The following is an 11827-nucleotide window of genomic DNA, read 5'->3' on the forward strand; positions in this document are numbered from 1 at the left end:
TCTAAGTGCTGATGTAGACTGAATTAATCAGGTTCGACACAGTCCCTGTCCCATCTAGGCTGACACCCTTAACCCCCATTTTCCAGATGAGGGAACTGAGTTCCAGAGAAGTGAAGTGACTTGGTGAAGGTCACACAGCAGACATGTGGCAGAACCCAGGTCCTTCTCACTCCCAGGCCCGTGCTCTATCCATTAAGCCATGCTGCTGGCTCACCAGCACCTGCAATCCCGGAGCTCATTCGTTCATTCATTCAATCCTATTTACTGAACACTTACTGTGTGCAAAGCATTGTACTAAGCGGTTGGGAGAGTACAACAACAGACACATTCCTGACCACAGCGAGCTCACAGTCTAGGACTCAGAAACCAATCTCAAGGGACTGCGTGCTAACAATTACCATTCAGGAAAGGGTCTGGGCTTTCGGACCCCCATTTCTCATCAACCTGGAGTGGGCGGTTCACCGGACATGGAAGCCTGGCTGGAGAGTTGACTGCCCCCCCCCCCCCCCACGATCCCATCTGGCTCCAGGCTTGAGCCAGACGGCAAATGAGCGAGGCTGAAAGGGAAGAGGGCATTTCTCGAGGTCACTGCCACACTCTCTGGCAGTTAGTCTTGAGAGTCCAAGGGACAACTGCTGACCTGTAGATCCAGCCCCCCTCCCCTGAAGGGAGACCCGGACCCAATCACTCAATGACAAGGATCTGCAGGGAGGTCGCAGGGGACTGCAGAATCCACTCGAGCCCACCCACATTGGATTCTGTTATTTTGATGGTATTTAAGTGCTTGCTGTGTCAAGTGCTAAGTGCTAAGGTAGATACAATCCTATCAGGTTGGATGCAGTCTCTGCACCATGTGGGGCTCACAGTCTTAATCCCCATTTTACAGATGAGGGAACTGAGGCCCAGAGAAGTGAAGTGACTTGCCCAAGGCCACCAAGCAGACAACTGGCAGAGTCGGGATTAGAACCCATGACCTTCTGACTGCCAGGCCCGGACTCTATCCACTGCACCATGTTGCCTTTCAACCTTCCCAACTCAGCCCCTCCGGTTTGATGCCCGCTCGGCCGGTCTGGAAGAATCCCTCCCAGAACAGCCCTGGGTGGATGAGCCGGGACAGTCCCAGGGAGACAGGGAGAGGGAGATGGCCCCGCGTGATCTATCGGAAACGGGTCACATCATCAACGGACGCAAGTCGCAACACGTCGGCACATGGAAACCCCATATCTAAGAAGAGCCAGCAGCTCAGGAGGCCTTAAAGAAGCACTTGGGTTTGTCCCCGGGCGACACCGGGCGACACCAGGTGCACGTGCATGCATATGTGTGTATGTCTGGGGAGAACGGATGCCTCCCCACCCGACCCCAGCAGTTGGCCCCACCAGAAACGGGAATTAACTGGAAAAGATTGAACCATTTATTACTGACGGAACGAGCCACTCTCACGCCCTCGATCTACCGTCGCCAGACCCGCTGCCGGGGACGGTGTCCAAGTCCATCGCATCGGCTCCCCCGCCCCGGGTGCCCATCAGCTCCGGAGAGTGGAGCCGAACACCTTCTCGTGGAGGTAGGCCAGCTTCACGGCCCGGGGCTGGCGGAGCAGGGGGACCCACTCCCAGAAGGGCACCTCCACCACAGCATAGCCCAGCTGGCGCAGCTGCCTCCGTTTCATAGCGTGCAACCCGAGGAGCTGCCTGGTGCCATAACAGTACTGGTTCCGGTGGGTCACCTGGATGGCAAGCTTCACCCCGGCAGGGGCGGGGCCAGCCCGGAGGCCGAGCCCATCGTCCTCCTCCTCCGGCCGTTCGCTAGCTGGGGAAGGGTCCCCCGACTTCCCCTTGAGGAGCCGCTCCACCAGCTCGTCGGTGAGACTGACCCCCTCCGGTTTCAGCTTGGGCTTTGGCAGCTCCCCGGCCGGCCGGGACTCCCGGTTGAAAGGGACCGGCCGGTTGTCGGCGTCCAGCCGGACCTCCACGTCCGACGAGCGCGTGTGGGGGGCGATCATGTGGTGCCGGAGGTGCTGGGGTCCGCCCAGCACAGTCTCAAGCAAGAACAGGGCTTCCAGGAACTCGGGCTTGGAGCACATATCCTGCCTCGCCAACTCCCACAGCTTCTCGGCCCACTCCCGCCGCAGGTCAACCGCCAGGCGGTTGCCCCCATAGTCCGGGCACTCGACGCCCACGGCCCCGTCGAGGGTGACCAGCTCCTTGGTGAGCTCGAACCTGCTGCTTCCCCGGGCCAGCCTGACGAACTCCGGGCTGAGGGCAAAATCCAGGAGGGGGGCCGGAAAGCGTCGGGCGAACGCCAGGCCCAGCAGGCCGGTGAGCAGGTGCTCCGGGTACCTGCTGTACTCGGGCATCTTCCAGTGCAGCTGCTCCAGCAGGCTCGAGTAAAACCCCTCGGCGTCGGGGGGCTCGTAGCTCAGGACCCCGAACGACCACAGGAACTTGGCCACGTCTTTGCTCCGGCAGCGGGCCGCCCGACAGGGCAGGGAGGCCGCCACGGCATCCAGCACACCCTCATCCCGGTAGCGCAGGGCCGAGCAGGACAGGGTCAGATGCATGACTCCCTGGATGCCCAGGGAGGGGATGCGCCTGGGGGCCACTTGGCTGAACCGCTCCAGGAAGGCCAGGTGGTCCACGTGAGTGAAACGCAGCATCTTCATGGTGTTGACCAGGGCGTAGCTGCTCAGCTCCTCCATGCCCGCCGCAGCCTTGTCCCCGATCCGGCGCATGATGTGGTCTGACAGGCTGCTGCTGGACTTAAAGAAACCCAGGCAGATGGCCCCGACCTCCTCCAGGTTCAACTGGCTCAGGTGCTTCGCCACCAGGGACTCCAGCTTCCGCATCAGGTCCGGAGGCCCGTGCCGGCCTTCCCCGATGAGGTAGACAAGGTGGACCAGCTGGGTCGGGGAGAGCTCGTGCCAGTGCACGTGCAGGTAGCTGAAGCAGATCCCCAGGTAGTGGGGCACGCTCCGCCCCAGGCACCGCCACAGGTCGGCTCCGAGCAGGAGCTGATCCAGGGTCATGTCCCAGGCCCTAAGGCAGAAGGCTGTCTCGTACGCTCTCAGGACGGGGTGCGTCGGGGGGACCCTCAGACGGATGAAGGCCTCCAGGACGGCGAGGAGCTGGGGCGCCTCCGAGAGTCGGGCACTTTCGGCGCCGAGGTGGCACAGCCGAGCGAAGCCGGTCCGGTGCAGCAGAGTGGCGCGATGTTCCTCTGGGAGGCAGCTAAGACGGCCCAGGAGGTGGGCGGCCGCCTCGGGCTCCAGAGGGCCGGGCCGGACGGCAGCTCGGTGTAGGATCAGCTCCGCGTCTTCAGGCGGGAGGGTCTCCGGGGGCTCCGACCCGTCGTGGCTGTGACGCCGATATTCGGGCCTCTGCCGCAAGAAGGCCCGGGGGTCTTCGAAGGAGTCGAAGGCTTCCACCGTGGCTTCGCCAAGGCCCGGCAGGGAGCTCCTGGTCCGCGTCAGCCCGCGGGGGCCACCGTGGCGCGTGCCCGCCCTGGGCCCACTGGCCGGGCTGCCGGCGGGTCCTCGCTCAAGAGTCGGGCGGGCTGGAGGGGTGTGCGGCCCGAGCCACTCCAGGAGGTCCGGCCTCTTGGCGGTGGTCCCGGTTCCACTCTCCTGTTTGAGCCGTTCGGGGGTCCGGGAGCAACCGCGTCGGGTCTGGACAGCCGGTCTCTTCCCGGCCCGGGGGGAGGCGGACGCCGGAAACCCAGGTGCTCGGCTCACGTGCCCCGGCCATCTCCGGAGCAAGATCGCAGCCGCCATGGGTCGCAAGCTACAGGGTCAGAACAGGTGGCAGGTACTGAAAAAAGGGTAGATGAAGAATGAGTGGTTGCCCCCTCATCCGGGGGTATCTCAGAACCGAACCCCCAAACCCCCCGTCCCCAGACCCTTGCGGGGGATGGGAGATGTGCCACAGACAGTCCCCCCCGGGCCTGCTGGCGGGCAAACAGCGTGGCCTTGTGGATACAGCCCAGGCCTGGGAGGCAGAAGGATCTGGGTTCTAATCCCGGCTCCACCACTTGTCTGCTGGGTGACCTTGGGCAAGTCACTTCACTTCTCTGGGTCTCAGTTCCCTCATCTAGAAAATGGGGATTGAGAGTGTGAGCCCCATGTGGGACAGGGACCGTGCCCCACCTGCTTAATTTGTATCTACCCCAGCACTCAGAACAGTGCTTGGCATGTAGTAAGCACTTATTATGATTATTACTCTTATTAAGTGGTGACTTTGGAAGGGGGGCAGGGTTTTCAAGAGTCTGCTCCAGCACTAAGGAAGGGTCTGAAAAATGCTGTGGCCCAAGTCGGAGGCCGGCTGGGGGCGGCCCCTAAGGTCCTCAGACTGCCGATTCCACAGCATCATGGACAGAAGCCCCAGGGGCGGTCCGACAAGAGGACGGATGAGCTGAGTTCCGGGGAAGGTGGGATTTGGGAATTCCAGAGAGGCGGGGAGGAGCTGAGGCCGGGCGGAAACCCAGAGGGACCCAAGTGACCGGTCACTTGGGGGAGCGTCGCCGCACAGGGGGTCCAGCGAGGGGAAGGGGGACGACCCACTAGGCAGAGGATGGGAACGACAGTGCGGAACAGTGGGCCAGCCTGGTGAGCGCGTGGCCTCGGGCTCCAGCTGGACCAGGCCCCGCCTCACAGGATAGACAGACGGACACCGCCCCCCCCGCCCCCCCCCCTTCCCCTCCCCGACACACATACACTTTCTCCCAATACACACACACACACACACACTTTCCGGCCAACACACACACACACACACCCTCTATCTCCCTAGACACACACTCTCTCTACTCCCTCACACACACACACACACACACACACACACACTCTACCCCGACACGCACACTCTCTCTCTCTATCCCTCCACCACTCTCTCTCTCTCTCTCCACCCCCCCACCCCCCCACGCCCCCAAACACCCACACACACAGCCACCACTCAGACTCTTAGCCCCCTGAAGGACAAGGACTGGGCTGATCCGACCATCTGGTAACCACCTCAGCATTTAGTACAGTCCTCATCCCCTAGTAAGCGCTTCACAAACACCTCTCTTGCCCGGCCAGAGCCTAAATGAAGAGCCGGAGGAGGATCACTGGTTCAGGCCCTACCTCTGGGCAAGTGAGAGGCTAGATGGGCACCTGTATGCTCTCCTTGGAGATGCCAGGGATGGAGGCTCCACACTATTCCTTGGTGCCCGTACCAGGGCATTCACTCCAAGAGCCAGAAAGATCTTCCCTGTGCCCAACCCACGTCGATGTGGCCCCGTTTCCTTCTCTTGGGGGAGAGTGGCTATTTCTCCCCTAGAGGGACCCAGCTGATCAGCGGCAATGGCCAGACCAGACCCCCGGTCCCCCACCCCACCCTCGTTCTTCTCAAACCACGGTGGGAGTCCCAGAGAAGACCCCATGAGGGACCTCGCGTTGAGAGGACACCCGCACACAGTCCCTCTGCACCGAAGAGACGGTCAACTCTCCCCGCCTACACGAGGCATGTGTTTCTGAGCAGGCCACGCGGTTGAACAAAATACCATCATCATCAACTGAACAGAGAGCGGTTACGCGAAATAAACAGCACCTGCAAAGGGCGGGGTGAGCCGTTCCACCGCCCAGTGCTTTGAACCCAGAGGTTTCCGCAGGCTCCCTGGGAGAAGCGGCACGGTGTAGTGGAGGGAACATGGGCCTGGGAGCCAGGAGGTTGTGAGTTCTAATCCCCACCACCACCTGTCTGCCGAGGGACCTTGGGCAAATCACTTCACTTCTCTGGGTCTCAGTGACCTCATCTGTAAAATGGGGAGTGAGACTGTGAGCCTCAGGTTGGATATGGGCTATGTTCAACCCGATTTTCTCGTATCCACCCCGGCACTAGTACGCTGCCTGGCACACACTAAGCACTTAACAAATACCACAATTATTAGTTATTATCGGGACTACCAATGACAGGCCTGATTTCTCCAGTAGAAACTTGGAGGGAAGGAACCGGGTCTCCCAAAGAGAGAGTGCCGTGGCACAGCAGATAAATCCCGGGCCTGGGAGTCAGAAGGTCATGGGTTCCAATCCCAGTTCTGCCGCTTATCTGCTGTGTGACCTTCGGCACCTCATTTCACTTCTCTGGGCCTCAGGTCCCTCATCTGTAAAACGGGGATTGAGACTGTGAGCCCCAGGTGGGAAAGGGACTGTGTCCAACCCGATTTTTTGAGCCCAATCCAGCGCTCAGTACAGTGTCCGGCACATAATAAACCCTTAAATACCATAATCGTTATTATTATGATGCTACCTGGCACATGGTTCCTCTTTCCGGGGGCTGCCCCGATTAGCAGGAACCTCACCAGAATCAATTCTACAAAAAATCCCGAACCCGAGGGCCCGGCTGGAAAAATTTTCCGTAACCCAAAATGGAGGTTTTTTTTGCTCCCGCTCCCGTCAGCTTCTACCCACGGAGCACGAAAAGGGAAGCGTGTCAGTCGTTAATGACGCAGAGGCTGTGAAAGGAAAAGCCGCCTCCGTTCGGAACAGGCCTGGCAGCTTGAAGGTGAGAAACCAAGAACGTGTGGCGTCCTCCATCCTCATCTAAAAGACGAGAGGGCAGCGGAGGAGTGAGGCGACGATTTACAATTCCCGTCGGACTTCGGCCGGAGGTAGCCACCTCAAGCGAACGTCCTTCTGACTGGCACGGGGAGACCTGCGGGTCTTTAACAACCATTTATGTAGGTCGGACACCCGATCCAAGAGACTACCTTGGAAGGATTCCTCAACCGGAAGTCGGTGAATGTCTCTCAAAATGGCCACCCCATGACCAGGCTAGGCGATACTTATCCCCTTCCCCAGGGGAGTGAGATTAGACAAAATGAGATGGGGCCCCATGGTCCGGGGGGAGCATGGTAAACTGCTGCCCGGACCAGGCCCAACTTCCAAATCATTCATTCATTCATTCATTCATTCATTCATTCATTCATTCAATCATATCCACGGAGAGCTTACTGTGTGCAGGGCAATGGACTAAGCGCTTTAAAGCACTTGATCCCCTCGGCCCCCTCCTACTCACCTTGCTACTCTCCTACTACAACTCAGCTCACACACTTCGCTCCTCTAACGCTAATCTTCTCACTGTACCTCCATCTCGGCTGTCTCGCCGCCGACCTCTCGCCCCCATCCTACCTCTGGCCTGGAACGCATGCCCCCCCCCCATATCAGATGGATAATTGCTCTCCCCTACTTTGAGGCCTTATTGAAGGCCCATTTCCTCCAAGAAGCCTTCCCTGACTAAGCCCTCTTCTCTTCTCCCACTCCCTCCTTTGCCGCTCTTCATTCATCCTCCCTCCCATCCCCACAGGACATATGTACATAGCTGTATATATCTGTAATTTACTTATTTTTCTATTTATGTTAATGCCTCCCCCTCTAGACTGTGAACTTGTTGTGGGCAGGAATGTGTCTGTTTATTGTTCTACTGTACTCTCCCAAGCGCTTAGTACAGTGTTTTGCACAGAGTAAGCCCTCAATAAATTCACTTAAAGCCACTTTACTTCTCTGTGCCTCCATTTCCTCACCTGTAAAATAGGAAATGAGACTGTGAGCCCCACCTGGGATAAGGACTACGTCAACTAAAAATGCATGTATCCACTCCAGGGCTTAATATGGTGTCTGGCACATAGTAAGCGCTTAACAAATGCCATTAATATTATTGTCATTATTAAGTCCCTGTAACCCCACATTTCATTTTGGAAGTTTCAAGGCAGGAGGCTACAAAATGGTGGCTAGGAGAATCCCCTGCATTTCCCAGAAGCTCTGAGACAGCCACGTATAGCCAGTAAACACCCTGGAAGTGAACCCGGCCTTCTTCTGGCTAGTACAATCGGGGGCTGAAGCCAGTCCGAGGCCTGGGTCTTGGTTCTGGGAGTCAGAGGGCCTGGGTTCTAATCCTGCCTCCACCGCTTGTCTTTTGGGTGACCCTGGGCAAGTCACTCCACTTCTCTGGGCCTCCATTTCCTTATCTGCAGAATGGGAATTCAATACCTATTCTCCCTTCTACTTAGACTGTGATATGGACTGTATTATCTCCCCCGATTAGACTGTGAGCCCGTCACTGGGCAGGGATTGTCTCTATCTGCTGCCATATTGTCCATTCCAAGCGCTTAGTACAGTGCTCTGCACATAGTAAGCACTCAAATAATACTATTGAATGAATGAATGAATAACCCGATTGTCTGGTATCTGCCCGGTGCGTAGTACAATGTCTGGCATACGGTAAATACTTAACAGATACCCTTTAAAAAGATGATTTTGCCCTTATATAAAGTGGCCCAGGGCTCTCCCAGGCTTCAAAACCACAAACACCTGTTAGTTCTCTGTCCCACCGGACCCTCGATTTCTCCTTGGATTGGGATCAGGGAGGCAGATTCTGCCCGCGGAAACAATTCAATCACCAACGGTATTTATTAAGCATTGGCCATGGGCAGACTGCTATATTAAGCACTTGGAAGAGTACAGCAAAGGAGAAGCAGCTTGGCCTGAAGTAAAGAGTGCAGGCTTGGGAGTCAGGGGACTAGGGTTCTAATCCCAATTCATTCAATAGTATTTATTGAATACTATTGAAGCTTGAAGGTGAGAAACCAACCAAGCACTTGTCTGCTGTGTGACCTTGGGTGAGTCATTTCACCTCTCTGTGCCTCCCTTACCTCATCTGTAAAATGAAGATTGTGACTGTGAGCCCCATGTGGGACAGGCACTGTGTCCAACCTGACTGGTTTGTATCTACCCCAGCACTTAGTATAGCGCCTGGCACCCAGTAGGTGCTTAACAAATACCATTAAAAGCCACTTCACTTCTCTATGCCTCAGTGACCTCATCTGTCAAATGGGGGTCAAGACTGTGAGCTCCATGTGGGACAAGGACTGTGTTTAACCTGATGATCTCTCTCAGCACTTAACCCAGGGCCTGGCACAGCAGGGCCTAGTGGACAGAGCCCAGGCCCGGGAGTCAGAAGGACCTGGGTTCTAGTCGCAGCTCCACCAACTCGTCTGCTGTGTGAACCTGAGCAAGTCATTTCTTTGTTCCTCAATTACCTCATCTGTAAAAAAATGGGAATTAAGACCGTGAGCCCCACGCGGGGCAGGGACTATGCCCAACCCGATTTGCTTGTGCCTCCCTCACTGCTTAGCACACAGTGACTTGCCCAAGGTCATCCAGCAGAGTAGTGGCGGGGTGGGGATTAGAACCCATGACCTTCCGACTTTCAGGCCCGGGTTCTACCCACTACGCCCTGCCGCTTCTCCAAATAACCCAATTTCAAGCATCATTATTATTATTATTATTATAACCACAACTGTGGTATTTGTCAGCGCTCACTACGTGCCACGCGCTGTCCTAGACACAAGACAATCAGGTCGCCTTGGGCAAATCCCTTCACTTCTTCACTTCTCTGGGCCTCAGTGCCCTCTTCTGTAAAATGGGGGTGACGGCCGTGAGCCCCAAGTGGGACTGGGACCGACCGGGTCCGACCTGATGATCATTCATTCGATAGCATTTATGGAGCGCTTACTATGTGCAGAGCACTGTACTAAGCACTTGGCATGTTCAAATCGGCAAGAGACAGAGACGGTCACTGCCCATTGACGGGCTCACGGTCTAATCCGGGGGAGACAGACGGACGGACGGACAGAAACCAGAGCAATAAACAGAATCTTGATGATAATACTGTTGGTCTTTATTCAGCGCTTACGCTGTGCGGAGCACTGTTCTAAGCGCTGGGGGAGATACAGGGTCATCGGGTTGTAATAATAATAACAATGTTGGTATTTGTTAAGCGCTTACTATGTGCCGAGCACTGTTCTAAGCGCTGGGGCAGACACAGGGGAATCAGGATGTCCCACGCGGGGCTCACCGGCTTCATCCCCATTTTACAGACGAGGTAACTGAGGCCCAGAGAAGTGAAGTGACTTGCCCACAGTCACACAGCTGACAAGTGGCAGAGCTGGGATGCGAACCCATGACCTCTGACGCCAAAGCCCATGCTCTTTCCACTGAGCCCCGCTGCTTCCCACGTGAGGCTCACCGTCTTCCTCCCCATTTTCCAGACGAGGTCACCGAGGCCCCGCGAAGTGAAGTGACTGGCCCGCAGTCACCCCGCTGACAAGGGGCAGAGCCGGGACTCGAACCCACGACCTCTGGCTCCCAAGCCCGGGCTCCTTCCACGGAGCCACGCTGCTTCTCTAACGATGATCTTGTCTCGACCCCCGCCCGCGCTTAATACGGCGCAGCGCTTAGCGGAGTGCTCGGCCCGCAGCAAGCGCTCCCATAAACGCCACCGACACGGTTCCACGGTAAGCGCTTCCCACCTACCGTAAGTACTGGAAGATGAGGCCCTCCCTCCTCCTGCCTCCCAGGCCCGGGCGCCCCCTGGTGGTCGCTCGCTCAGGACGCCGGCCCGTCGTCGCGTCACCTGGCCCTCCCGGGCGCGCGCGCGAGCACGAGGACGGGGGGCGGGGCCGGGCCCGCGCGCGCCCCCCAGCGGCTTCGCGGCGCCTGAGGGGGCGGGGAGGGAGGACCCGGGGGTCCCCGCCGCGCCCCTGCGGCTCGTCCGGCGCAGGGTGCTCACCTGAGCCCGGCGGGGGTCAGCGGCCCCGAGGACACGGCGGCCGCCGCCGCGCCGGCTCCCGGGACGGCGGCGGGGACGGCGGCAGCGCCCGGGGCGGCGGCTCCTCAGCCCGGCCGAGCCCGACTTCCGGCCGGCCGCCCTCGGCTACTTCCGCCTCCTGGGGCGGGACGGAAGCCCCCGAAGCCCAAGCGCCGTCGCGTTCGCCTTCAGGTTGCGAGCCGCTGCCGGCGGCCCGCTAGGGGGCGGACTCGCCGGCTGGGGACCAGTAAGTGCCCTTGCTTTGTGGTGGGATTTATTGGTGGTGAGGATAATAATAATAACAACGTAATCGTAAGTGCGGTATTTCTTCAGCGTTTAATATGTGCCAGGCGCCGTTCTAAGCGCTGGGGTAGAGACTGAGTTCGACTCCCGGCTCTGCCTCTAGTCAGCCGTGTGACTGTGGGTAAGTCACTTCACTTCCTCTGGGCCTCAGTGACCTCATCTGTCAAATGGGGATGAACTGTGAGCCTCACGTGGGCCCACCTGGTGACCCCGTATCTACCCCAGCGCTTAGCACAGTGCTCTGCACAGAGGAAGTGCTTAACAAATACCAACATCATTATTATTATTACAGGCTAATCTGGTTGGACACGGCAGCACGGCTAGTGGAAAGAGCCCGGGCCTGGGAGTCAGACGGTCCTGGGTTCTAATCCCTGCTCTGCCACTTGGCTGCTGCGGGACCTTGGGCAAGTCACTTTGCTTCTCTGGGCTTCAGTTACCTCATCTGTAAAATGAGGACCGTAGCCAACCTGATTTCCTTGTCCCCATCCCAGCACCGAGTACAGTGCCTGGCCCACAGGAAGCGTTTAATAAATACCAAAATTATTATTATCAGTGCTTGGCACGTAGTAGTACGTGCTTAACAAATACCATCGTCATCACAGCCCAGGTCTCACACAGGGCTCTCGGTCTTAATCCCCATTTGACAGAGGAGGGAGTTGAGGCCCAGGGAAGGGAACTGATTTGCCCAAGGTGACGCAGTAGACAAGTGGCGGAGGCACTTACTATAATAATAATAATAATAATGTTGGTATTTGTTAAGCGCTTACTATGTGCAGAGCACTGTTCTAAGCGCTGGGGGAGATACAGGGTCATCAGGTTGTCCCCCATGAGGCTCACATTCTTAATCCCCATTTTACAGATGAGGGAACTGAGGCACAGAGAAGTGAAGTGACTCTCCCACAGTCACA

At 57.6% G+C, this 11827-nt stretch overlaps 2 protein-coding genes across 3 annotated transcripts in view; both read right to left on the reverse strand.

The window, feature by feature from the left end:
- The window catches only part of UBOX5 (U-box domain containing 5), a 28804-nt gene extending 18145 nt beyond the window's left edge, over window positions 1–10659 (reverse strand). Inside the window, exon 1 of the mRNA XM_039911727.1 lies at window positions 10599–10659. The gene's annotated coding sequence lies outside the window, so the exon portion shown is untranslated. The remainder of the gene's footprint in view (window positions 1–10598) is intronic.
- Window positions 1394–10679, reverse strand: FASTKD5 (FAST kinase domains 5). 2 transcript variants are annotated; one of them, XM_029062574.2, is made up of 2 exons: window positions 10599–10679; window positions 1394–3803 (listed from the first exon to the last, which is right to left on the reverse strand). In XM_029062574.2, the coding sequence occupies exon 2, from the start codon at window positions 3764–3766 to the stop codon at window positions 1523–1525; it is 2244 nt and encodes a 747-aa protein (XP_028918407.1). In that variant the 5' UTR covers window positions 3767–3803; window positions 10599–10679; the 3' UTR covers window positions 1394–1522. The 2 variants fall into 2 exon arrangements, with proteins under 2 accessions (XP_028918407.1, XP_028918408.1); XM_029062575.2 differs by lacking the exon at window positions 10599–10679 and adding an exon at window positions 10343–10465.
- Between the last annotated feature and the right edge of the window lie 1148 nt (window positions 10680–11827).

The sequence above is a fragment of the Ornithorhynchus anatinus genome, chromosome 4 (genome assembly GCF_004115215.2).
Source record: "Ornithorhynchus anatinus isolate Pmale09 chromosome 4, mOrnAna1.pri.v4, whole genome shotgun sequence".
Lineage (NCBI taxonomy): Eukaryota > Metazoa > Chordata > Mammalia > Monotremata > Ornithorhynchidae > Ornithorhynchus > Ornithorhynchus anatinus.

What these genes read in the sequence shown, in the direction of transcription:
- FASTKD5 (XM_029062574.2), bottom strand. Translation starts at nt 3,766, where the DNA reads ATGGCGGCTGCGATCTTGCTCCGGAGATGGCCGGGGCACGTGAGCCGA.